The 27,216-nt window shown below is 44.4% G+C and overlaps 1 protein-coding gene across 1 annotated transcript; it reads left to right on the forward strand.

The window, feature by feature from the left end:
* The first annotated feature begins 76 nt into the window (after positions 1–76).
* On the forward strand, positions 77–25,918 carry usp3 (ubiquitin specific peptidase 3). The gene is made up of 15 exons (XM_063197396.1): positions 77–592; positions 2,358–2,418; positions 2,921–3,046; positions 5,181–5,264; positions 5,953–6,025; positions 7,990–8,078; positions 9,443–9,556; positions 11,467–11,580; positions 15,739–15,897; positions 18,577–18,683; positions 18,976–19,056; positions 20,331–20,449; positions 21,269–21,382; positions 22,064–22,131; positions 24,059–25,918. Exons 1-15 carry the CDS (start codon positions 502–504, stop codon positions 24,603–24,605), a joined length of 1,947 nt encoding a protein of 648 aa, XP_063053466.1. The 5' UTR covers positions 77–501; the 3' UTR covers positions 24,606–25,918.
* The last annotated feature ends 1,298 nt before the right edge of the window (positions 25,919–27,216 follow it).

Genomic DNA, 27,216 nt, shown 5'->3' on the forward strand with positions numbered 1-27,216 from the left:
CACTTGGCTGCTGTTACTTTGGGCAGGAACTACCTTTTGACGTCATTGTTGTTACCGACAGAAAAAACACGCCACTTCCTCTACCGCTTTCCAAATACACCATTGCATTCGAAGGGCACGGCTTGCTTGAATTTTACGAAATACGTGGATTTTTTCACTGTGTGGAAGGTTTATCTTGAAGCAACACTGTCTTGTAAATCGACCAAAGCTTATCTGACCACTGAAAAATAAACACTGTGGATACAGACGTTAGATGCTTGTCAGTCCTTCCTCGACAGTCTCAGCGATAACTTGCTAACTAGCGGTTTGCTGCTGCCTTTCTTGAACAGTTAGCTTAGCAAATTTGGGCTGGATAGATGTTATGCAGGCGAGGGAAATCTACCTAAATCTTTAAGCTATCACTTCTAACAACAAACGCTGAGGAACATTCAATTTTCTCGTGATATTCTGCATGAGGATAAACACCGGGAAAGACCTGAGAATACAACCCCCGCGAAGTCCATGGAGTGCCCTCATCTGAACTCCAATGTGTGCGTCGCAGTAGACCCCTCCAAGTTCCCCAATGGTTCACCCTCATCGTGGTGTTGTGGCGGTAAGTCATCAGACAGCGGCATTGTTTACAAATGGACTGTAGCGTTCATTACACTGTTATACCCGCGTTACCGCTTCCAATAATATGCTGATCAGCTTCACGGACGAGCCAAATATCCGACCATCAAACGATTCCTGGCAGAACTGCATAGCCTACGATTCTGTATCTTTTTCAACTCAGACACAACCGGTTTGTTTATTTCTGGAGGTAATATTCTCAGGGTATGACAGCTGACCGACTCATTCAAGTTCAAGTTGAACTCGGGTGAAGGCCTTTTGCGAACTAATCGTTCTGATGGTAGCGTCCACTATTGGAATAGGAAACTGTAATTGCTACAAAACATCAATTGCTTACTTGAATGGTGGTGACCCCGCCATGGGATCATTCACAACATCCACAATTAACTTTGTACCTAGCTAATTCGTAGCCAAAACTGTAACACAAAAACATAGCTTTTTAAATGTGGGCCTATTTATTTCCATACGTTTTTTTATTATTCATGTTGTGTAGAAGGCTTTATATCCTCAGTGGGCCTCCTTGTACGCCTTCATTGATGACAGGAACAAAACACAAATATGTTCCTGTCCTGAAGCATCATTTTATGTTTCTAAGTAAGCATTCAGTATTCCTTGTACTTATTATGCATAGGAAGAGCTATGGATGATTTCCTCTGCGCTTTATTCAAAAACTTAGTACAATACCTACAACAATTGAGCTCATGGACTTGACTTGGAAAGAATTGGTAAAATATCTACAAAGGTGTTGCACAAAGATGTAGATCTCTTCGACTTCCTGCCCCTGCTTGCAGGTGGGATCCCACAGGCGTGAACAGAGCTCCCCTATTGACTTTCAGCTCAATGTTCCCTCATGTGCAGGCCAGCGTGTGTGTGTGTGTATGTGTGTGTGTGTGTGTGTGTGTGTGTGTGTGTGTGTGTGTGTGTGTGTGTGTGTGTGTGTTTGCTTGCTCATGTGGGGGATCGACAGTTCCCTAGCAACAGCTCATTCGGATGCTTGTTGTGTTGTGTCCTGTGGGGAGAAGGTGATCAAGGCAATTAACACAGGCAGCTCTCTCGCTCTTTCTTTCTCTTCTTCTCTTCTCTTCTCTTCTCTTCTGTTCTGTTCTGCTCTCTCTCTCTCTCTCTCTCTCTCTCTCTCTCTCTCTCTCTCTCTCTCTCTCTCTCTCTCTCTCTCTCTCTCTCTCTCTCTCTCTCTCTCACACACACACACACATACACACACTGTAACTCTCTTTCTCACTCTGACTGACTTGCACTTGCACTCACAATCTCTCCATTTCTCTTTCACACTCATGCCAGTCACTTGCGTGTCCTTAATTCAAAGAGATGTGGGCTGATTTGAAAAGTGATTTGATGTATATCAGCTATGCCGATTCTGTGTGCTAAACTGCAAAATGTTTGCATGAATTTACAACTTCCTGGCGTTTAAGCACGCTTCACAACATGGGCCTACAGTAGGTGATTGGTAAGCCCCACTGTGTTTCTCCCAGTAAATATTTGTGATTGACTCCAGTCAGTTATTTATCCTTCTTTGCTTGTGACCAGCCCACAGCACAATAATAAAAAAGTGAATGAACATGAATATATTGTAAATGGATGCAATGTTGTACTAAGTTTTCGCTTCTGTTTTTTGTTTTTGTTGGTGTGTGCGTGTGCGTGTGCGCGTGTGCGTGTGTGTGTGTGTGTGCGTGTGTGTCCCTGTCCCTGTCCCTGTCCCTGTCCCTGTCCCTGTTCCCTCTCTGCTGTAGTTTGTCGCTCCAATAAGAGCCCATGGGTGTGTTTGACCTGCTTAAGTGTCCACTGTGGAAGGTAAGCCATGAATAGCAGATACTAATAATATATAGTCATTAATACGTGTGTGTGTGTGTGTGTGTATAACAATCAAAACATTGTAATAACATGTAGAAATAGAAAACATCCATCACATTTGGGGGGAAATAAGATATACAATGATAAATGCGATGCATGTGGTGTCCCTACCCACCCAACCCAAAACTACTACCAACAAACCCAGCGTAACGCAGCATGTAATGCACGCATACAACAAATGAAACAAATGAGAAAAACATATTAAAAAAATGAAGGGCCCTGCCGTGGCCTAACGGTATGGCACTGGGTTACTACGTCGGCAACCTGTGATTGATTCCTGCCCGAGTCATTTGCAGACCCTCCCCCATCTCTCTCTCCTACTCGCTTCCCGTCACCATCTCCAACTGTCTTATCAAATAAAGGCAAAAAAGCTCTACAAATATAAAAGGTAAAGACAAAACACATGAAGAAATGTTTGTTAAAGTTTGTGTCCCTCCTCCAGGTATGTGAATGGGCACGCTAAGAAGCACTATGAGGAGACTCAGGGTCTTGCGGGCGGCCAGAAGAGGTGTGACAAGACCTCACAGCACTGTGTCTGCATGGACAGCTGCAGCTACAGCACCTTCTGGTAAGTGTGTTTCTCTCTCTCTCTTTCTCTCTCTCTTAGCGAATTCAGGCCGAATAAGAACCGTGCCGGTGCCCGTTCCCGCACCTAATCACGAACCGGCCGTCGTGTTCACGCCACAGATTTTAGCGTTCGCGAACCGGAAAGTTGGTTTGCAATGCGAACCGCAAAATACTAGGTTTTTCTCCGTGAACCATGACGACAGCGTGGCCGTCAGCAGGTTCATCCGGGTAACACAGTGATGTGCGGAAAAAGTTCAGATCCCGGTATGAACACGGGCGGTTCGCAGATAAGCACTTTAGTGCCAAACGTAATCGGTGCAGGCACCGGTGTCCTGTCTATATGAGCGACCCGTCGAGATGTGATCCTTTTCGCTACTGAGCATGCGCACGCTCGTGGCGGTTTTCGTGATTGTCACATTACATTCAGCTTGTCCGGGCTCAACCCAACTGGTAGATTGCCATATTTCTGTGTTCAGTCTAATAAATATCCTGAAATGAGAAGTCGTCAGCCTCCTTCCTACGCATCGCACAGCAGCACTCTGCTGATCAAAACTCATCCAGCAGCATATTGAAATTGGCAGTAGACTACTGGTTCGGAAATTGCATAGCCTATTCTCGTATGGGTTAAGTAGCCTAAGGCTGGTTTGGTCAAAAATAAGAAATGCACTGGTGGGGATGTTTTGAAAATATGATTCCGGTCATTAAAAGAGGTGTTGCCCATAAATTGACAGACATCTGCCAAAACAAAGCCACAATACGCTATCTGCTATCTGGGAATCTCTAAACCGCGCTTGTTTATCCCCATAGCACATAATTTCATATGGCAATGTTGCCTTGCGAGACAGGCCCACGTCGCATTGAAACCAAACCAACAGCAAATGGCTGCATTAAACAACCCGTAGCCAGGCCCTGATCCCAAACACTTTCTCCAGTCCTGTATTTGCGCAAACTCAGCTCAGTCTCTATGGCACGTTTCTTAACTTGCTCAAACGAGAGGCTCACGTTTTTTTTTTGTGGTCAGCAGCTGCACGTTCTTATTAAACTCCGGACGAACGATTGCACACCCCTGTCCATGAAATAAATAAAGGAATGGTTATTAAAACTGTCCTACATGGACCATGGTCGATTGAAACGTCTTCCACGGAAAATCAAGGTCGCTCATTTAGATGAGGCAGCGCAAATCGATAGCACACCACTATCGAGTAAGGCTACCGGTCGCTCATCTCGACGAGGCAACTCATCTCGACAGAACACCGGCACTGGCTCCGTTCTGGTCGGCCTGAAAGCCCTATCTGTGTGTGTGTGTGTGTGTGTGCGTGTGCGCGTGCGCGTGCGCGTGTGTGTGTGTGTGTGCGCGCGCGTGTGTGTGTGTGTGTGTGTGTGTGTGTGTGTGTGTGTGTGTGTGTGTGTGTGTGTGTGTGTGTGTGTGTGTGTGTGTGTGTGTGTGTGTGTGTGTGTGTGTGTGTGTGTGTGTGTGTGTGTGAGAGAGAGAGACGGTGTGTGTGGGTGGGTACTGTATATCTCTGTGTGTTGGGTGTGTATTTCTGTGTGTGTGTGTGAATTTCTGAAACATGCCTTCACATCTTTTTCGCGCTCATATTTTCCATTGTCAGTCTGCTGAACGGAATTTCAGAGCAGAGTAAGAGGTCTTTAATGTGACGATGAGACTCCGTCATGAAATGAAGTTACAACTCTTCTCAACAGCTCTGACCGCCTCAGTCCTGGCCTGGCCTGGTGGTGTGTGTGTGTGTGTGTGTGTGTGTGTGTGTGTGTGTGTGTGTGTGTGTGTGTGTGTGTGTGTGTGTGTGTGTGTGTGTGTGTGTGTGTGTGTGTGTGTGTGTGTGTGTGTGCATGCACGCGTACATTAAGGCCTTGGGATAAACAAAAGTCTGGCACTGACTACAAGCTGTGTGTGTGCGTGTGTGTGTGTGTGTGTGTGTGTGTTCCCTTTTCATGTACGTACATACTTCTGACTACCTAAATGCTATGTGTGTGATTGTTTTTGTGTGAATGTGTGTGTTTGTGTGTTGCCTTCTCATGTTTACTTCTGACTTTCTGAATCCTGGCCTGGTGACGTGTGTGTGTGTGTGTGTGTGTGTGTGTGTGTGCGTGCGTGTCTATGTGTCTGTCTGCAGTTACCGCTGTGATGAGTTTGTGGTGAACGACACCAAGCTGGGACATGTGCAGAAGGTGAGAGAGCATCTACAGAGTCTGGAGACGTGAGTATCACACACACACACACACACACACACACACACACAGACATACACACACGCACACACACATACCACACACACACAGACATACCACACACACACACACAGACATACCACACACACACACACACACACACACACACACACACACACACACACACACACACACACACACACACACACACACACACACACAGACATACCACACACACACACACAGACATACCACACACAGACATACCACACACACAGACACACAGACACACAGACACACACACACACACACACACACACACACACACACACACACACACACACACACACACACACACACACACACACACACACACGCACACACACATACACACACGCACACACACATACCACACACACACAGACATACCACACACACACACAGACATACCACACACACACACACACACACACACACACACACACACACACACACACACACACACACACACAGACATACCACACACAGACATACCACACACACAGACACACAGACACACAGACACACACACACACACACACACACACACACACACACACACACACACACACACACACACACACACACACACACACACACACACACACACACAGACATACCACACACACATACTGTACACACAGACACGCATAATGATTTATCTTGTGTCCGTTGTAGTGTGACGCTGACTGACAGAAAGAGGAAGCTTCAGGAGAGTTCAGCAGTGGAAAGCAAGCAGCCCAAAGAGGAGGTGAGAGCCAGGTGTCTCACCACACACACACACACACACACACACACACACACACACACACACACACACACACACACACACACACACACACACACACACACACACACACACACACACACAGCAAGCTGCCTAAAGAAGAGGAGAGAGCCAGGTGGAAGTGTCTCGCCACACACTAGGACTCATTACATTACATTTGGCATTACATTACATTTGGCATTACATTATATCACATTACATTACATTTGGCATTACATTATATCACATTACATTACATTTGGCATTACATTATATCACATTACATTACATTTGGCATTACATTATATCACATTACATTACATTTGGCATTACATTATATCACATTACATTACATTTGGCATTACATTATATCACATTACATTACATTTGGCATTACATTATATCACATTACATTACATTTGGCATTACATTATATCACATTACATTACATTTGGCATTACATTATATCACATTACATTACATTTGGCATTACATTATATCACATTACATTACATTTGGCATTACATTATATCACATTACATTACATTTGGCATTACATTATATCACATTACATTACATTTGGCATTACATTATATCACATTACATTACATTTGGCATTACATTATATCACATTACATTACATTTGGCATTACATTATATCACATTACATTACATTTGGCATTACATTATATCACATTACATTACATTTGGCATTACATTACATTTGGCATTACATTATATCACATTACATTACATTTGGCAGACACTTTTTAACCGAAGCGACTTACAATCGAGCACCTAATCATAGCCTACATCACTTGCAGATACAAAGTGCACAGGGTAATAGGTGCAGACGCCAAGAAGTGTTTGTTTTTTTCTTCTCCTTTTTTTAAAGTTACATTAGGACAGGGTTGAGTACATGTCTGGTACATAGATATGCTTATTTCTTTAAATGCATTGTTTTATGCATTTTGTCATTTGCTCTGGTTTGTCACTGCAGTAAGCGCAGAAAATGAATAAAACACACTTACACACACACACAAACACACACACACACACACACACACACACACAGTGTAAAGGATATCGATGCACGCTATCACACACTCCCACACAGTCCAGCTGGCCTTATTAGAGCTGCATGTGTTTCTGTGTGTTCTGGTTGGCCTTATCTACACACGTGCAGAAGCACAGCCTTGGTACACACACCGAAACAAGTCGCAAGATTGCGATTGCATTCCTGCCTGGCTGCAACACACACACACACACACACACACACACACACACACACACACACACACACACACACACACACACACTTATGCGCATGCACACACACACACACACACACACACACACACACACACACACACACACACACACACACACACACACACACACACTACAAGGGAAAACCCGACTCTGCAGTAGCTACAGTAGCTCAAATAGCTTGAGTATGAGGTAGCAGTGGTGACGGCGGCCGGAAAACACACACACACACACACACACAGTTTCAGAGAGAGAGAGAGAGAGAGAGAGAGAGAGAGAGAGAGAGAGAGAGAGAGAGAGAGAGAGAGAGAGAGAGAGAGAGAGAGAGAGAGAGAGAGAGAGAGAACGAATGAGTGGGTGAATTAGTGGAAGAAGGAGGAAAGAGGAAAGAAGGAGGAGTTGAAGTCGGTCAGATATTGTGGAGTAGAGGGAGAAGCAACTCACAAACTGTGATGCCCGACTGATTTTGGCTGTGCGTGTGTGTGAGAGAGAGAATTCAAGTCAGGTCAAGTCACTGTAAGACCCAGTGGAAAGCAGGCAGCTCTCCTACCACTAACTGCGTGCATGTTGTGAATCCATAAAAGCACAACCTTGTCAACATTCTGAACTTGACTGCATTTTGGCTAACTGTGTGCTTAAATGTGTTTGTTTGTTTATGTGTTTTTGTTTGTTAATTCCAGAATGTGGTTTTGCAGGCACCACTTGGTGCCACGGGCCTGCGGAACCTAGGCAACACCTGCTTCATGAACGCCATCCTCCAGTCCCTCAGGTGAGGTCAAAGGTCATAGGTCACGCCAGAGATCTACTCTAATGAACTCTAATACTAGTAATTAACGTAATTTCAATTATTTGTATGACAAGTACATGTAAAGAAATTGCCAATGAACCAACTTGACTTGACTACTCCATTTTCAATATTGCACTACATGCTACTTCTAGTATTGCACTAAGTAGTAACTAATATTACACTACACCATTACTAATTTTACACGACACAGTTACTAAGGTAACGTGTCACTACATTACTGTATTACTACATTACTATACTACATTACATTACTAGAGATGCACCGGATCCAAGATCCGGTTCCGGATCCAAGATCCGGTTCCGGATCCAAGATCCGGTTCCGGATCCGGCAGGATAATAGGGTTTTTCACAGGATCCGGATCCGGATCCAGGATCCAGGATCCGGTTCCGGATCCGGCAGGATAATAGGGTTTTTCACAGGATCCGGATCCGGATCCAGGATCCAGGATCCGGTAGCCGAGGCTTTTCAGTCATAACAGTTTGAGCCAACGTGATAAAAAGGGCTCACGTGTGTGAGTAGGTTTCAACCCTTTCGTAGGATCCGGTATCCGGTTCCGGATCCGGCAGGATCTTAGGCAGTGGATCCGGTATCCGGCAGGATCTTAAAAATCAGGATCCGGTGCATCTCTATGCATTACATTACATTACATTATACTACTCTACATTACATTATATACAGTATGTATATAAAGAATTACATATTCTCTTAATCAATATCCCCTCACTTGCAATATTTTTATGAAGATTAAAAAAATATATATTTTTAAGTTTGCACGCATATGCAGGCACTCATGGACCTCATGCACTATTAGTGGTTTATTAAATAATGTACTGAAAATACACACACTGTTCAGGGACTCCGTTTAATAGTTTGGATTCGTTCTCCGCTCTTCCACCCTGCTTGTAAACGGTCTGTCAGGGTCACGCTTGTTTTGGGGAAGATGTGTGGGACCCGGTAGAGAGTGAGCGAGTGGGTTCCCCTGCTGTTAACTCCTCGTCTAATTGGCCACTGTTTAATTGGCTGCTGTGCTGACGGAATCTCATAAATGCTCCCATGGAAGCCTGGGCTTACCCCCTCACCACTGCAGTTAACGAGGCTGCGGCCTCTTGACTGGAGAAATGAATTGTTGTTCTTTCCTACTGGTCTTAACAGGAACGTCTGAGTCTTTAGCGGCATGTTTTTGTTGGATTACGCCAATGCTCCTTCTTCTATTCCCTTCTCTCTGTCCATTTGTCTCTCGCTCTCTCTGTCTCTGTCTGTCTGTCTGTCTGTCTGTCTGTCTGTCTGTCTGTCTGTCTGTCTCTCTCTCTCTTCCCGTCTGCAGTAGCGTTGAGCAGTTCAGCTGCTATTTCAAGGAGCTGCCATCGGTGGCACTGCGGAGCGGGAAGACGGCAGGGCAGCGGCAGTACCACACCCGGAGCCAGGGAGACAGCAGTGTGTAAGGTCTTCAGCCGTGTGTGTGTGCGTGTGTGCGTGCGTGCGTGCGTGCGTGCGTGCGTGCGCAAATTCTCACTATATTTTTCTGAAACCTACATTGCCTAAGGAAAATATCTCTTAACACTTCTTGCTGTTATACCAGCTTTCTTGAATGGTTTGAATACCATTGTTCATTAATATAAATATTTTAGTCCATAGTTTCATCATTAATATATAAAAAAATAATGAATGTTTTAAAATAAAAGATTGTAACATGGCAATTTATGCTCCCGAATCATACACAATTGCATCACTGCTAATAATATTAATAGCTTTTGGTACAGTTGGTAATTTTTTTAGGCTGCGTCACTGCCCCCTCCATTCCTCTCTCTCTCTCTCTCTCTCTCTCTCTCTCTCTCTCTCTCTCTCTCTCTCTCTCTCTCTCTCTCTCTCTCTCTCTCTGTGCTCTGCCAGTAATGTCTGCTATTAATGTGACTCAGGCAGAAGCACGAGCTGTGGCTGCACGTGTCTTGTGTTTGTTTGTTTGTTTTTTTCCGTGGTCCATTTTAACATAATCAGTCCCGGAAATCTGTGGCTGTACGAGGGCAGCACATGCACACATGCAATGTCTCGTCGTGTGTGTGTGTGTGTGTGTGTGTGTGTGTGTGTGTGTGTGGGTAGGCATTAAAGCCTTGTGATAAACGGGAGAAAACTGTGTGTGTTTCTAGTCTAGCCTGTCTACATTTGCGTATGCGCCTGCGTTTATATTTGTATGTATATGCATGTGTGTGTGCGTGCGTGCGTGCGTGCGTGTATGTGGGCTTGTGCATGCACGCGTACATTAAGGCCGTGGGATAAACAAAAGTCAGGCACTGAGTGCTACAAGCTGTGTGTGTGCATGTGTGCGTGAATGTGTGTGTGTGTGTGTGTGAGAGAGAGAGAGTATTGCGGCCCTGTGATAAACAAAATGCAGGCTACGGGCTGTGTGTGTGTGTGTGTGTGTGTGTTGTATGCGTTTGTGCCTATGCGTGCATGTGTACGTGCGTGCGTGCATTGAGGGCCTGTGATAAACAAAAGGCACTGAGTGCTGCGCTCGACTGCAGAGCTGTAATCACCCCATGATTCACCCACCCCTGTGCCACACGCACACACACACACACACACACACTCTCCTGGAGGACAGAAACAGCCGGCAGTGATTTACAGCTCTGTTGATTAGACTAGATGACCGCCAAACTGCATGCCTGTGTGTGTGTGTGTGTGTACACACTTTTGTGTGTGTGTCTCTGTGTTTGTGTGTCTGTCTGTGTGTGTGCGCGTGCGTGCGTATGTTATTAAGCAGGTGTATGGTCAGATAGGATTTGTGTGTGTGTGTTTGATTGGGCAGGTGTGTGCTCGCTTGTGTGTGTCGTGTCTGAATGATGTGTGTTATATTGAGTGGGTGTTTTCCAATGCACTCATGTTTCTGATTACTTGTCTGATTGGAGAGAGAGCGAGCGAGAGAGAGCGAGAGAGAGAGAGAGCGAGCGAGAGAGAGAGAGAGAGAGAGAGAGAGAGAGAGAGAGAGAGAGAGAGAGAGAGAGAGAGCGAGAGAGAGAGAGAGAGAGAGAGAGAGAGAGAGAGAGAGATATTGTTAGAGACTAATCAGGACTGTGTTATGTGCTGTGTTATACTGAGTTTGGTGGTCAGGAAATGCTTGTCTTCTGTGTTTGTGTTGTTTTGGAGGACAGAAAAACTACTTATTTATGACTGCTGTATGACGTGTGTGTCTGTCTGTTTGTGTGGGTGGGTGTGTGTGATGCTTGTGTGTGTGTGTGTGTGTGTGTGTGTGTGTGTGTGTGTGTGTGTGTGTGAGTGTGTGTGTGAGTGTGTGTGTGTGTGTGTGTGTGTGTGTGTGTGTGTGTGTGTGTGTGTGTGTGTGTGTGTGAGCAGTTCTCTGGTGGAGGAGTTCAGGAAGACTCTGTGTTCACTGTGGCAGGGCAGCCAGACGGCCTTCAGTCCCGACGCCCTCTTCTACGTCATCTGGAAGATCATGCCCAGCTTCAGGTAGCTAGTGCATTATATTGGTCTACGGAGCTTAGTGCTTCTCAACAGGGGCTCTAGAGACCCCCAGGGGGAATAAGAGAGCCCTTGGGAGGTGTAGAGAGCAAGACCACTGAAAGACGGGGCACACAGTTATATAAAACTGTACCATAATCATACGCCATTATGTATAATAGTGATAATATAAATAACAATAATATGATATAGAAAATTATTGCTATTATTCACTGATTCTTGAGAAAGTGGCTAAAACAGGTTGTAATCTTGAAAGAAAAAAACGAAGTGAATTACAAAATAATATGGTATATCCTTGTAGACAAAAGTCTTGGCTTTTCAGAAATGCACAAGGCCAATCTCCCCATTTTGATTTTTAGATGCGTCCCAGCATCTCTATAAGAGGGTCTGTCTGTCCGTCCGTCCGTCCGTCCGTCTGAAACGCATTCCTTCAATTGTGTCTGAAACGCATTCCTTCAATTGTTCCTTCATGTGGCCACAAGGCGGCAGACTTGCCATTTTTGACCGGAGCGAATGCGTGCAAGCATAGCCTTTCTAACCGGATGCTAACGTTGGCGAAAAGTAGCCTAGCCACAGGCTAACTGACAAACGTGAGGCCAACAACTCAGCCGATCGTGATGTACGCCACAAATAGACCAATCGACCTCATATTTACACACTACAATGTTGATTTCTGCCTTCGATTTTCATCAGTTAAGAAATCTAGCGTCGGATTAACACATTATTAAAGTAAGTAAAGCGAGTTGCCGCCATGTTTGTTTTCCAGAATCACCCGGGTACAGAGCTCACGTGCAGCATTCTGGGTAATTGAGTTTCACTGCTTTGTGCCTTGACGGTGAAGCTGGTATTGAAAAAAAAAGTCCATAAGCGCATGATTCACCCAAACGGTTTTATTTATTTATTATTTGTCGATGTTTAGATTCTTTCCCACATGCACATACTGCTGAAATGGCGTGATACTAAAGGTTGTTAGGCCTAATAAATGTCTGGTAATTTGTAATGTTCACTTCATCTAGGCTATGTGAAATTTCAAATCATAGCCTATGGTTCTTTTCCAAATCCAATAATGATGATAAGCTTATTATACCCTAAACTGCAAAAAATAAAGCCATGTCTCGCCATTTTGCTGCCTTGCTGCCTGCCACAATATTTGGAGTGTCCATGATGACCAATAAACAAAAAGTACATCCTCGGGGGGGCGTTGACAGGCTAGGAGGAGGCCAGGGGGGGCGTTGTTTGGGGGGGAGGGGGGGGGGGATGACATAGTTGGAACTGGCATAGAGGGACGCATCTGTTGTCCGCCTGTCGGTCTTGTTTTTCAGAAATCAGGTTTTTCTCCGATCATACCTTGTTTTTTGTCAACACCGTCAGACACAACTAAAAGCAATAAAAAGTGTATTGATTTGGTTGCATATGTATCTGGAGTTTTTAAGTGATTGTGTGTGTTTTTTGGTTCACACATACACCTTTAAATGTTGAAAATTCACTTTCATTCTATTTTAATACTGCTTCATGTGTTCTCATTTAAAAATATGTGCTGTCAGACAATGCTTACTTAATGCCTAAATAGATCAAACAATTTTTTGTAATTTCACAAATATTCCTGTAGGCTTAAATTTGCTATTACTTTGATAATTCAACAACTCCAAAGGAAAACTTTGTAAGCACATTCATTTAAAATGTCCAAAACTCCTTCTTACGGTGGTGACTTAAGAACTGACGGTGGTGACAGTAATCTGAAGGTGGTGAAAGTGACCTAATTATTACCTACATTTAGCAAAATAAATAGCCCTCTCAAGTCAATGACATCTAGCATAAACACTTTATTTTTGTGTGTGCACAGTATGTTTGTGCATGTGTTTTTTCTTCATTTGTTAGATACTCTATGAAGTAGGCCTAGATTATTGAAAATGTGGCATAAACAGGTTTTAAGTTGTTCAAATTCAAAATATAGAGGTGTATTATCATAGATGAAGGTCTTGGCTGTGCAGTGAATGTATTGGCCAAGCTCCCCATGTTTTACATTTTTCATAAAATGGGCTCTTACTTGGTTTTGTCACCAGTGTCAGACAGAATTAGAAGTAAAAAAATATGTTTACTGTATTTAAGTGAATTACTTTTACAATTCAACATAATTGTAGATACTTATTGGAAGCATATTCTTAAAACTTGTCAAAAACATGTAAAACACATGCTTTTTTGTGAACTACATTAGATGTCACCACCGTCAGGTTTTGGGACAAAAAACCCTCCAAACGCACCTCAGTGGAGGCTGGAGTATACATTTGGCTCACAATTATTACTAACATGTCTGGTAATGCTGCATTAACCAGCACAATTTAGTAAAATATGGAACAAGATGATGAGCGGAACAAAATCTGACGGTGGTGACATCTGACGGTGTGAGACAAAAAAACACTCTTTTACATATTATGCATTTTTTGCTCACATTAGCCACTTCGTTTTCGCTCTGTTTCTTAGGGGCTTCATGCCGCTTCTGAAAAAGTATATATAATTAACATTAATGTAACATAATACTATTAAAACCCCCGACGGTGTTGACAGTTTATGGTTGGGACAGTACCAGTGTCCAAACAAATTAACAAATTGAGGAGAAATTAGTAAACTTACAGGAGATTCAGTGATGGTGAAGTATTCAGTAGAGCTAAAGGTTTGAAAAGGGGTCCTAAGTAATGACAATGACCTTGTGCATACCTGATTTTATTGTCTTTTTTAAAAAATCTGACGGTGGTGACTAATATGCTGGACACACTTTGAGCAATCAGAAAATAGTAGTAAATATTGCTTTACACGCACTATGTGCATATCTGCAGAACCACTTCAATATGGACTTTCACATCATGGTGATATTATTCAATAATATCAGTGATTTTTACATTTTAAGTCAACTGAAATGATGATGTCTGTCCTTGGGACAGCTGTTTTTACAGGGTGTGGGCAGGTTTATAGCCATGAAAAGTAATAAAATTACACTTAAATATGTCAAATGACTGTACATGTGTGTAACAGACCCCTGGGTCTTTGCCTGGATTCATTTTGTTCATGAAAATGTAGTTTATTTTCAACAGAATTGGCAGTTTATTGCTGAGACATGTTTTAGCCGCTTTCTCAAGAATCAGTGTATTATTAATAGACTGTGCTGTTTCCATAGTCTTCAGCATCATGCTGTTGGTTGGGGGTCGTTGACGTGGCTATTATGAGATCAGGGGGCCATTTCTTAAAAAAAAAATTAAAAAAATTGAGAAGCACCGGTCTAAAGCCTCGTTCACACATGTCGCTGCTAGTTACTCACTCAGCGAGTTAAGTCAATAGAATGTCTATGTGTTCCAGCGAGACAAGGAGGACAGTTGGCGAGGAGTGTACAAGCGATGCGATGTGGGCGGATTCCGAGTTGAAAATATTTTAACTTTGGGCGAGACAAGCAAGTAACCAATTAGAAAGCAGGGTTTGGTACCTCTTGCTTTTGCACTGGCAGTTAAACCCGCGGTACGGTTTAGCGAAGGTTCCATGAGCGAGTGGCGAGTAGGCAAATGAGCGAGAAGCAAGTTTTGTATCAACTCAAACTAGCACCTATTGTCCTCTCCTTTTGCTTGTGGCTCGAGGCAAGGCATCATTGACGGTATAAGTTTTATGCAGTATCTCGTAAAAGCTGCCAGCTATTTTCAAAATAAGCAGCCCCAAACCATGGGGTTTCTCAGCATTTCACGTGTTTTTCTAAGACCCACAGAATATTCTTTGTCTACCTATGAGTTCTCTGTCAATGGCAGTGAGATGGTGAACAGAATGATTAAACTGATCGTTATTATGGTGTCCTGATCCATTTTATTTTCCCGCTTCTCTGCTATGTGTGTGTGTTTGCCCGTGTGTGTGTGTGTGTGTGTGTGTGTGTGTGTGTGTGTGTGTGTGTGTGTGTGTGTGTGTGTGTGTGTGTGTGTGTGCGTGCGTGTACCTGTGTGTGTGTGTGTGTGTGTGTGTGTGTGTGTGTGTGTGTGTGTGTGTGTGTGTGTGTGTGTGTGTGTGTGTGTGTGTGTGTGTGTGTGTGTGTGTGTGTGTGTGTGTGCACACCTGTGCCTGTGTGTGCGCGTGTGTGTCTGTGTCTGTGTCTGTGTCTGTGCGTCTCTATAGGGGCTACCAGCAGCAGGATGCTCATGAGTTCATGCGGTACCTGTTGGACCACCTGCACGGGGAGCTGCAGGGGAGCCACAGCAGCCGTAACGGAGCCCACCGCCCCCCCGTGCCGCAACCACCCCCCGACGCCATCAGGACAGGGGACAAGTGCTGGGGGTAAGGCACGCACGCACACACGCGCGCACGCACACACGCACGCACACACACAGACACACAGACACAGACACACACACACACACACACACACACACACACACACACACATGCACACGGCATCAAGACAGCGGACAAGTGCTGTGGGGTAAGACACACACACACACACACACACACACACACACACACACACACACACACACACACACACACACACACACACACACACACACACACGTGGGTCAAAGACGTCTTTGTCATTCAGTATTATGGACACCTTCCGCCGACTGTAACTGCAAAAAAAACATGTTTTTTTAAATAGTTTCAAGTGAATGGATGACAGCCGAGGCTTTCATGAATTTCCTGTAATAATAAATAAATAAATTAAAATAAATAAAAAGAGTCATGTTTTTTACATTTACAGTCAGCAGAAGGCATCCGTTACATTGAATGACAATGCCATTTTGCACGTCTTTGACCCACACACACACACACACACACACACACACACACACACACACACACACACACACACACACACACACACACACACACACACACACACACACACACACACACATAGCCCATCGTCCCCCAATGCCACCTGACTCCTTCAAGGCAGGGGACAAGTGCTGGGGGTAAGACACACACACACACACACACACACACACACACACACACACACACACACACACACACACACACACACACACACACACACACATACACTTCAGACCACACTTTTACTGGAAATCGTGCGAGCAAAGACGGTACACTCTCACACGCACACTCTACTTACACAGTAAGCTTTCACATATTTCCTACTCCCACACGAAAAAAAAAAGACTAGAGTATGCCTTCCTCTCCTGTCAGCCCACTCGCTTTCACACATCACACACGCACGTGTACATGTACTCCCTACACACACATCCTCGCCAACCCACTCACTCTCGCAAGTCAGCCCAGAAACACAGTATGCACACACAGGCTTGCGGGCAAACGCGCACACATACACATGCACAGTCATCTTAAAGGACCAGTTCAGACAATTTCAACATACAGTTGTAAAGCTCACACTACCCTGGACTTGTCAGTACCTGAGGTTTTTTCTTCTTCTTCAGCCGTTTCCGAGACCCTGGCCATTGTATTGGGGGCAGCGCTTTGTTTACATGTCAAAAAAACATTTTTATTTATTCTCAAAAACATCCAAAAGGTTATAAAACATCAGCAGACAACTACCAAACAGCGGTACCTTTTGGGAAAATATTTGGAGTAGGCCTATGTTACATTTTTTTAAAATATAAACAAACGCTGCCCCCATTAGAATTGCTCATATCTCGGAAAGGGCTCAGCCGAAAAATGTGGCATCACCGGGTACTGACAAGTCAAGGGTGGCGTGAGCAATACAACAGCAAATTGAAATTGACTGAACTGGTCCTTTAACAGCACACATACACACACACACACACACACACACACACACACACACACACACACACACACACACACACACACACACACAGACACACACAGACACACACAGACACACACAGACACACACAGACACACAGACACACACACACACACACACACACACACTGCTGAAACTTGACTGGCTGAAGGGGTCAAAGGTACAGGATTATGTACACACACTCTCTAAGGCCACATAAGCTAACTGTCTCACACTTACTCACCAAGTCTCCTGGGTTTGGTTAAACACATAGCAGACCCTGGTGTGTGTGTTTGTGTCTGTGTCTGTGTCTGTGTCTGTCTGTCTGTCTCATTTTGGGGAGAGGTCTTGTGGAGTATAATCTTTTTCAAGACACACTGGAGAGAGATTTAGAGAGAGAGAGAGAGAGAGAGATTTTTAGAAAACACAATTGAACATCTTGGTCAACATTCTGTTGTAATAATATGCCCTGTGACACACACACACACACACCAATACTTCCGTCTAGATCCCCCTGTTTGTGGTGGTGTGCCATTGTTAAGCCGTCTGTGTTGGGTCGTGCTCAGTGGATCGTGACAGCTGATATGGAACACTTAAGCCCCCTTTGTCAATGAAGTGTGTGTGTGTGAGAGAGAGAGAGAGAGAGAGAGAGAGAGAGAGAGAGAGAGAGAGAGAGAGAGAGAGAGAGAGAGAGAGAGAGAGAGAGAGAGAGAGAGAGAGAGAGAGAGAGAGAGAGAGAGAGAGAGAGAGAGAGAGAGAGAGAGAGAGAGAGAGAGAGAGAGAGAGAGAGAGATGCGCACAGGATGTCAGATGATATCAGGAGTCTGACTATACACAGACATAACCAGACGTGCGACGGGGATGAGACTCTTTTTTACTAGATGTACTGTATGATGTTCATTATGTCTAACTGTGAAATCAATTCTTAAGGTTTTCCTTTGTTTCAGATATGTAAAAGTTTTATCTTGCCTTTCAAAACTTGTTGCCAGTCAACTCACAACCATGGCCATGGCATTTATAGCAAATGATTTGTCTACTTAAAGCGTACCTAACTAAACGTACCCTTTCCTGTTTTGATCTTAGTGCTACTGATACTTGTTCCACTCTTAATCATCTCTCTCTCTCTCTCTCTCTCTCTCTCTCTCTCTCTCTCTCTCTCTCTCTCTCTCTCTCTCTCTCTCTCTCTCTCTCTCTCTCTCTCCCCCCTACTCTATCCTCCTCTTCTACAGCAGTAATGGGACGTCCTCGGTTGTCACGTCCATATTTGGGGGCGTGCTGCAGAGTGAGGTGAACTGCCTGATCTGCGGGACTGAATCCCGGAAACTGGACCCATTCCTAGGTCAGAACCTAGAACAGATGTGGTCAACCTACTCCAACTTGGGGCCCACTTGAAATTTTCACAAATTTTTGGGGCCCTCCTCTGGCACAATTAACCATAAAAGTGGAATAAATAGTCAACAGAAACACACACAAAATACACAATGTAAAAAACAAATAGTGTTTTGAAATTTACAACATGACTTCAAGGCCACTTGTAATACCTTCAGTGAGTGTAGTGTTTAAGAGCTGATGTGTGACCTTAGTGGGCTTATTTCGTGACCTCTGACCTCTTGTCCTCATGTCCTCTACAGACCTGTCTCTGGACATTCCGAGCCAGTTCCGCATCAAGAGGTCCAAAGACCAGGAGCCTGGGCCCACCTGCACGCTTCGAGGTGACCACTCTCGTCTCTACTGTTTTTTTAAAGCTATACTACACCATTTTTGGAAATTAGCTCCCATGAGGACTCCTCCCATGAGGATACCCCTTTACCTTGTATAAAAAAATTTAACTACCACAGTACTACATCACTATAACAGTGCACAGGGCCTTTAGCAATACGTTACGACTTGGTCATTGCAGCTGATATAACAGCTAATTTATAATAGGGGTGGTGTCTTAAGGGGTTAAAGATAGAGTTTTACCTTTCTTCTGTTCTTTCAGCCATTCTCATAGTCTTTCTATTTCCAAGCTAGCAATCATCATTTACCGTAATCTTAGGGGTCCAGTTAGTTGCAATGATATACGTTAACTTGGAGGTAGAATTTTCATGGCCAGACTCAGAGAAAGACCGGAAGTACAGGAGAAAGGTCAGACTCAATCATTTATCTGCAGGGGACGTGTAAAATGATCTTATTTCCAGTAATGGTGTAGTATCGGTTTAAATCTTTGTAAGCCACGTCATCCTCTTGGGTTTGAGAGGATGTCTTGGCTGTCGCGTTGCTCATTATAATCACTCAGCACAACACAGTGCACACAGAGAAACTTAACTGCATTTAGGCAGTGTTTTTTGTCTTGCATACCTCCTAAGCCTTTTTCTTACCCCATGAGAACCCCCTCGCTCATGCTCTATACCTCTTTCTCTATCCCACTAGCCCCGTTTATACTGCAGGCCATTGGCCCAGGAACTTAGGCCCAGGAACTGAACCCTGGGAACTTAAGCCCAGGGCTAGAGTTCCTGGTGCGTTTATACTGCAGGCCAACTGAAAATTCTAAATGGAATGGTAGCCGTGGTAACCCATTCAAACATTACCTGTAAGCACCAGGGCTAACTGGTGGCCCTGGCAGTTGAGGAGGACCTGTTCCCTGGACAACAGTTCTTGGTTTGGCCCAGTTCTGGCCTAGCCCAGGCGGTATAAACTGGTACAGGGGCTGGGCTTAAGTTCCTGGGCTTAAGTTCCTGGGCCAATGGCCCGCAGTATAAACTGGGCTAATGTGACTACCGCTATCTCCATACATTCATTATTATTTCATTTTCATGTCTGTACTTTGGAGAGGCACCAGCTAAAGGACAAATGTCAAAGCCAGACCCTTTAAATTACTCATCAACTACAATCATTAGGCTATTTTTCCCATTTGCTGGGTTGTCAACGATTGAGTTTCTTGCTGTGTGTGTGTGTGTGCTTGTGTGCTTGCGTGCTTGCGTCCGTGTGTGTGTGTCTACTGCAGACTGCCTACGTAGTTTTACTGAGCTAGAGGAGCTGGATGAGACGGAGCTGTACATGTGTCACAAATGTAAGAAGCGACAGAAGTCCACCAAGAAATTCTGGGTCCAGAAACTGCCAAAGGTGCGTTGAACGCTCATTCATTAATTTCACTCCAGTCCCGTCTCCATTCATTACTCTTCCTACTACCTTCCCATTAGGGTTTTTTCTTTTAGAAATTGGAATAAAAACAGGAAGAAGAGAAAGCAGTCTCCTAGTTACGGAGTAACGTCAAAGATTTTCTAGGTTCTATTACTCGGTCTCTGGTAATGCAATGGGTTGCATAGCAACCATTTTGTGTTCTTGGAAGCCATGGCGCCGCCTCCTTATTCATGGAACAGGATGTGAGTGGATGAGAACATTCTAAAGACAGGCTGTACTCAAACAAAAGGTTGAACAACAATTTTCTACCCCATTACATTTCAGATCAATTCCATCTTTTCTCTACACTGACAAATGCCTAAAACCATTTAGATTCATTTTCTCAGCTTTTAATCAATAAAGTACTGGCGTCTGTCGGACACACACACACGGGTCAAAGACGAGCGAAATGGCATTGTCATTCAGTGTAACGGATACCTTCTGCTGACTGTAACGGTAAAAAAACATGATTTTTAAATTGTTTCAAGTGAATGGATGACAGCAGAGGCATCATGAATTCACGGGGGAAAAAATAAAATAAAAAGAGTCGTGTGTTTTACACTTACAGTCAGCAGAAGGTATCCGTTACACTGAATAACAATTTCATTTTGCACGTCTTTGACCCACACACACACACACACACACACACACACACACACACACACACACACACACACACACACACACACACACACACACACACACACACAATTAACCAGGTGCCCATCAGTTATATTAATTATACATTCTGTCCTGGGTCAGGTTCTGTGTTTGCACCTGAAGAGATTCCACTGGACAGCCTACCTCCGCAACAAGGTGGACACGTATGTGGAGTTTCCCATGCAAGGCCTGGATATGAGCGGATACCTACTGGAGGCAAGTGTGTGTGAGCGTTTGAGTGAGTGGGCGTGCGTGCGTGCGTGGGAGGGAGTGTGTGCATCCGTATGTATGTGCGTGAGTGGGAGTGTGTGTGTGAGTGGGAGAATGTGCGCGCGCTTGAGTGAGTGGGAGTGTGTGCATTTGTGCGTGTGTCTCTGTGTGTTTCTTTGTCTGTGTCTGTGTTACTGTGCCAGTACCCGTTTCGGCACCAGTTACGTTAAGATCTAAGTGCTCACCTGCAAACTCCCTACGTTCATACCGGGCTCTGAACTTTTCCGTATGTGACCATTTGTTACCCGGATGAACCTGCTGACGTTCACGTTGTTGTCACAGTTCGCAGTTTGCAGTTCACGTTGTCACATCGCAAACAAACTTTCCGGTTCCTGCACCCTCAGAATTGCGGCGTGAACACACCGTCCGGTTAAAGATAAGATGCTGGAACGGCACTGGCACGGTTCTCTGCCGGCCTGAAGGCACCTTGTGTGTGGTTTTCGGTCAGTGAGACCCCACCCCTTTTTAAAGTGTGCAAGGTCGCATGCTCTGTAAATACAGATTTCTGTCTTGTTTTTCCTGAGTGGATAAGTCATGATGACCAAGCGTCAGTGTACACAGTAACAGAATTCTTCACGTTTTTAAAAAAAAAGTTTGTGTTTGTGATCTTGTGTGCTTGTGTAACAGTCGGAGAGTGCATCGTCTCAGACCTGTGTGTTTGATCTGGCAGCTTCAGTGGTCCATCACGGCTCAGGGTAAGACACACACACTCACACACTCACACACTCACACACTCACACTCACACTCACACACACACACACACACACACACACACACACACACACACACACACACACACACACACACACACACACACACACACACACCACTCATCAGGTTTGAAAACATGCACTTGCATTCACCCAAATCATTTCGCTGTGTAAGAGAATGGATTTAAGGCTATGGCTAACCAAACTAAGCTAAGTTAGTAGATTTTCAATCAAGTGTACTGTGTTCACTGTCTGCTTGCAAATAACTGAATTGAAAGTGTTTTTGCTGGAAGCATGACTGGTTTAATGTAGCGATATTGCTAGCTTCACCTCCAGGGGGCAGTGTTGTCTACTGAAGCTGCAGTTCCCCAGCCTGCTGTTCATCTGGCGTTCATGTATGTGTGAAGTAGTTACTGTATATAAACCAGTTTTTCTTAACTGGTGGGTCGGGACTACCGAGCTAAATAGACTGGAGACTTAGGATTACGTTACATTGCATTTGGCAGACGCTTAATAACCAAAGCGTCCTACAAACTAGGACAGGTGTCACCAACGTGGTGCCCGCGGGCGCCAGGTAGCCCTCCAGGAGCTTCTGAGGTGCCCACCAAGGATGTTATTAAACAGTGACGACTATCAGATTTTAGTCACAGTTAATGCAAATTATCATATAATAGTGTGATTTGAGAATGATGCCAAGACATCAGTAGAGGATTTTGAACAAAAGTAGCCCTCGGGTAGAACTCAGTAGCCCGCGGGTAGCCCTTGGTAGCCCTCTGACCCAGAAAGGCTGAACTAGGACATAATCATAGCCAATCACTAGCAGAAGTGCACAGGAAGAATACAGAACAAGTGCTGATGCAAAGAAGGGTTAGTTAGTTTTGTTTTTTTTTTTTAGGTTTTTTTTTTTTAGTTAAGTAAGGTAGAGTACACACACACACACACACACACACACACACACACACACACACACACACACATAAACATCATATCAAGAGTCTGGCCTGGGGCTAGGGCAACTCAAGCATTAGTGTAGTAGATAGTCACGAAAGAGGAGAGTTTTTACTTGCTTCTTGAAAGCTGCAAGACCTAGCGTTAAGAAAATAAAATTGTTCTCCATTATAGATACACGAGTCCTCAAACTTGTGGACACTGGACAGCCTTCCCAAAAGAGCTGAAGCTGTTGAAGTGCTGCAAAAGGTGGACCGACATCATATTGAACCGTACGAGTTAGGGGTGTAAATCACAGCCTCCATGACGATACGATACGGTATTGATTTCTTAATGCAGGGATTTGATTATTTTCTATACTTAAGAATTCCCCACAATACGATACGATTCATTTCGATTCCATTATTTCCAATTACTTTTCTACTTCTATGATGTTATGGAACTAGGGCATTGGACAGGGGCCAGCGATTCGATTATTTCCAATACTTAAGAATGGCCCACGATACAATACAATACGATTTGATTAAATCGTCAGCTGTAGGATCGATACATCGATACATCTCGATTATTATTTACACCCCTAGTGTGTGTTAGGAATGAGACGGCACTTACTGTTAATCCATGTGTGAGTCAAGGCAGGTTAGCCAATACTTTTGGCAATGTAACGATATATCTGTGTAGGGGAAAAAATCTAGCACTTAGCAGCTCTTCTCTCTTTCTTTCTTTCTGTGTGTGTGTGTGTGTTTGTTTGTGTGTGTGTGTGTGTGTGTGTGTGTGTGTGTGTGTGTGTGTGTGTGTGTGTGTGTGTGTGTGTGTGTGTGTGTGTGTGTGTGTGTGTGTGTGTGTGTGTGTGTGTGTGTGTGTGTGTGTGTGTGTCTGTGTGTGTGTGTCTGTGTCTGTGTGTGTGTGTCTGTGTGTGTGTGTCTGTGTGTGTGTCTGTGTGCGTGCGTGTGTGTGTCACAGGGTCGGCTCGGGTCACTATACAGCCTATGGTTGTCACTCGGGCCGCTGGTACCACTTCAACGACAGCACGGTGACGGCCAGTGACGAGGCGGCCGTGCGCAAGGCCAAGGCCTACATCCTGTTCTACGTGGCACGCTCGGACGCCACGCAGAAGACAGAGACAGTGGCGGAAACGGGCACGGTGGGAAAAATGGAGGCGGGCACAGTGGGGAACATGGAGACGGGCACAACAACTGCAACAAAATGGGGCATGGTTGAATGCGAGGCGGGCACGGGAGAAGCAGAGGCAGGCGTGGGCACAGCAGAGACTGGTGGTGCTGCTGGCATGGCCAGCGGGCAGACTGGCACAGAGGGCACTGCTGAGGCTGAGGCTGGCTCAGGGTCGGTGCCCCCGGAGCTGCCAGCGCAACTGCCAGTGCCAGCTGTGGACTTGGCCTCTGGCTCTGCGTGTGGATTGGGCAGAGGACCAGAGCAGAGCTCAGGAAGTGACAGTCCCAGTCCCATGATGCATCAGGTCACAGCGGGGCCACCACTCAGCTGGAACTAACTAACTAGCTAACTAAGCCGCCTGTCTGGGGACCAGAGGGACGCTGTACTACTGCGCTCCCTTTCATTGTCTCACATTCATTTGCCTCCCTTTTACACACACACACACACACACACACACACACACACACACACACACACACACACACACACACACACACACACTTACGGTAATACTTGCACACAAACACAAAGTACTTAGGCACACACACACACATATTCCCACACTCACTCATACTGTTTTTTATTTCACAATCGTCACTCGCAGACACACTCACATACATGCACACACACACACACACACAAATGCACACAGATTTGCTCATGACCTCATAATCATGAAAAGAAACCTCAGTTTGTTTTGTTGAGTTTTGTTTTGTTAAGTTTTGTTGCTTTATTTTCATGACCACCTCATTGCTGCTCTTTCTGTTGACTGTTGGTTTTGTTGAGAAAATGAAGAGCTAGAAAGAAGAGAGATGAAAATGTATGTGTTGTGTTTATGCCTTGTGTTTCACAGGGACGTGAGCCTGTATCGGAAAGTTAGGTGGGTTAGGTTAGGCAAGTGTAAATGGTCTGTCACCCAGTGTTCAATTTGCCCAAAGAAAGTGGTAAAAAGCAATGGCGCTTTTTGTCGATGGGCAATAAATGGTCCCTCACAATGGGTATAAGAGGGTAGCTAGCGGTATCAGCTAGCTTTTCACTGAAACCTACCATGCTAAACAGCCAGCATCCGCTGAATTGTAACCCTATTCAGAGAGTCCCAAGTGTGGCACAATGTTAAAAAAGGACCACCATTTTATTAGAAGGTTTATTTCTAGTTTTGAGTTCACATGGCTGGGTTAGGCACTGAACCACCAACTTGGAATACTCAGCAGGGTTCATGTTCTCCCAAAGTTGTTCTGATTCTATTTAAGAATCATGTCATGAAGTGTTTTTGTCCCATGTTGGCAGTTCGATTATGTTAAGAGTGTCCGAGGCACCGCAAGTAGATCTTTAGTCTGATCAATCAGACTGTAGATGTGTAAAGATGATGATGTAGACCAATTTTAAAAAAATGTAAAGAATGTCTTTTTGAAATGACACATTTGTGCTTCATCTGCTGTCTATGTGTCGACACCTGTCACATTTTGCTGTTGTTTTTTTCTCTCTTTTTCAGTTTTTTTTTAATAGTTCTTCTTGTTTATGTTGATTTTATATAATCTGTGAATTCTCTGCCTATGCCAGCTCTGTTCGTTGGGTGGGAACACTTTGGCACCAGGAGTCTGTTTTTGCTCATCCTCCACCACTGACTGGTGAATTAAAGAGATCAACATACATTTTGTGTGTGTGTGTGTGTGTGTGTGTGTGTGTGTGTGTGTGTGTGTGTGTGTGTGTTGGGTGTGTCTGTATGTGGGTGCGTTTTCCCCACCAAAACAGGGGTACCCACCATCTGTGATCTTTGATCAGAATCCCACTGGTGCACGCATGCCCACATGTTCAGCTCGCTTCCGAGTCCGCTTGGGAGATGTTCGGAATTCTGTTTTAAAAATATTCCCATCGCAGCAGACGCTTAGTACTTACACTAGTTAGATTGCTCTGCCTGAACCATCCGGTTTGATCACTCCCAGCTTGGCTAGCCTCTTATTTAAGCCTCTGACTGAGTCAAACTTCACTTGCAGTGACAATCGTAAAAAAAAAAAAAAATTAGCACCGAAAATCGGTGCAATTTGCTGATGGTGTACACATGATTACCAGGCTTCTTGAAGCCCCAGGCAGCTAGTATCCTGCCACCTCCTATTAGGGGAAGTGCCTAATGATTTTTACCACAAGATTTTACCTGTATGATGTTGTCAGACTGGCTGAATTAATGGTTGCCTTCACAGTTGCCACAAAAAAGCTCTGTCAAGGCAAAACAACATTGGGGTGTTCCTGGAATGAGGAATAACAAAGGACATGAACATGAAAAACAGTTGAGACTGAAATGTGAAAATAGGCAGATGACTGATCCAAATTGGGAATTCTTGAAGGTGTACTGTGTAATATTTTTAGTAGTCTAGTTTACTTCCAGAATTCATGCTTCCCATTCACAAATGTTTTTAATGAATGCTTACCACCACCATGCAATTTTGAGTAAGTATTATAACTGGGACTTGACTGCACTTTTCTTACATGAAAATCAGGATCTTCTCCATTGTATCATGCCATTTTGAATTTGCAGAAATAGACATTTTAGCTGCAAAACTTGCTGTACTGTGGTCATACTAGTAAATATTAGTCCATTATTTATACATATTCATGAAAAGATTGCATTTGGTAGTAGACAGCACAGTTTCAATGAGCAGCATAGTAGACAGCACAGTTTCAATGAGCAGCATAGTTGCAATACCTACTCTGACCACCATCCTACACAGAGCACCTTTAAAGTAGGGTGTACCTTGGGACTGCAAGGCAGTCATCAGTCCGCTTGTGAACAAGAACACCACAGCTGTCTCAGACCTGCATTATTAATCAGAGAAACGGTCGTTTGTTGCACAGAGTGAGTGACTAATTCATGACCCAGATTAAGTCACTTTGTACCTGTGTGGAGCAGAGTAAATGTGCTGTTGGGCTGGTTTGGTCATGGATGAAATCCT

The sequence above is a fragment of the Engraulis encrasicolus genome, chromosome 4 (genome assembly GCF_034702125.1).
Source record: "Engraulis encrasicolus isolate BLACKSEA-1 chromosome 4, IST_EnEncr_1.0, whole genome shotgun sequence".
Taxonomy (NCBI): Eukaryota; Metazoa; Chordata; class Actinopteri; order Clupeiformes; family Engraulidae; genus Engraulis; species Engraulis encrasicolus.

Excerpts from the sequence above, each read along its gene's own strand:
- usp3 (XM_063197396.1), top strand. The coding sequence starts at position 502 with ATGGAGTGCCCTCATCTGAACTCCAATGTGTGCGTCGCAGTAGACCCC. Across the intron at positions 5,265-5,952 it reads CATCTACAGAGTCTGGAGAC|TGTGACGCTGACTGACAGAA; the intron begins GTGAGTATCACA and ends TGTCCGTTGTAG. Across the intron at positions 8,079-9,442 it reads GCCATCCTCCAGTCCCTCAG|TAGCGTTGAGCAGTTCAGCT; the intron begins GTGAGGTCAAAG and ends TCCCGTCTGCAG.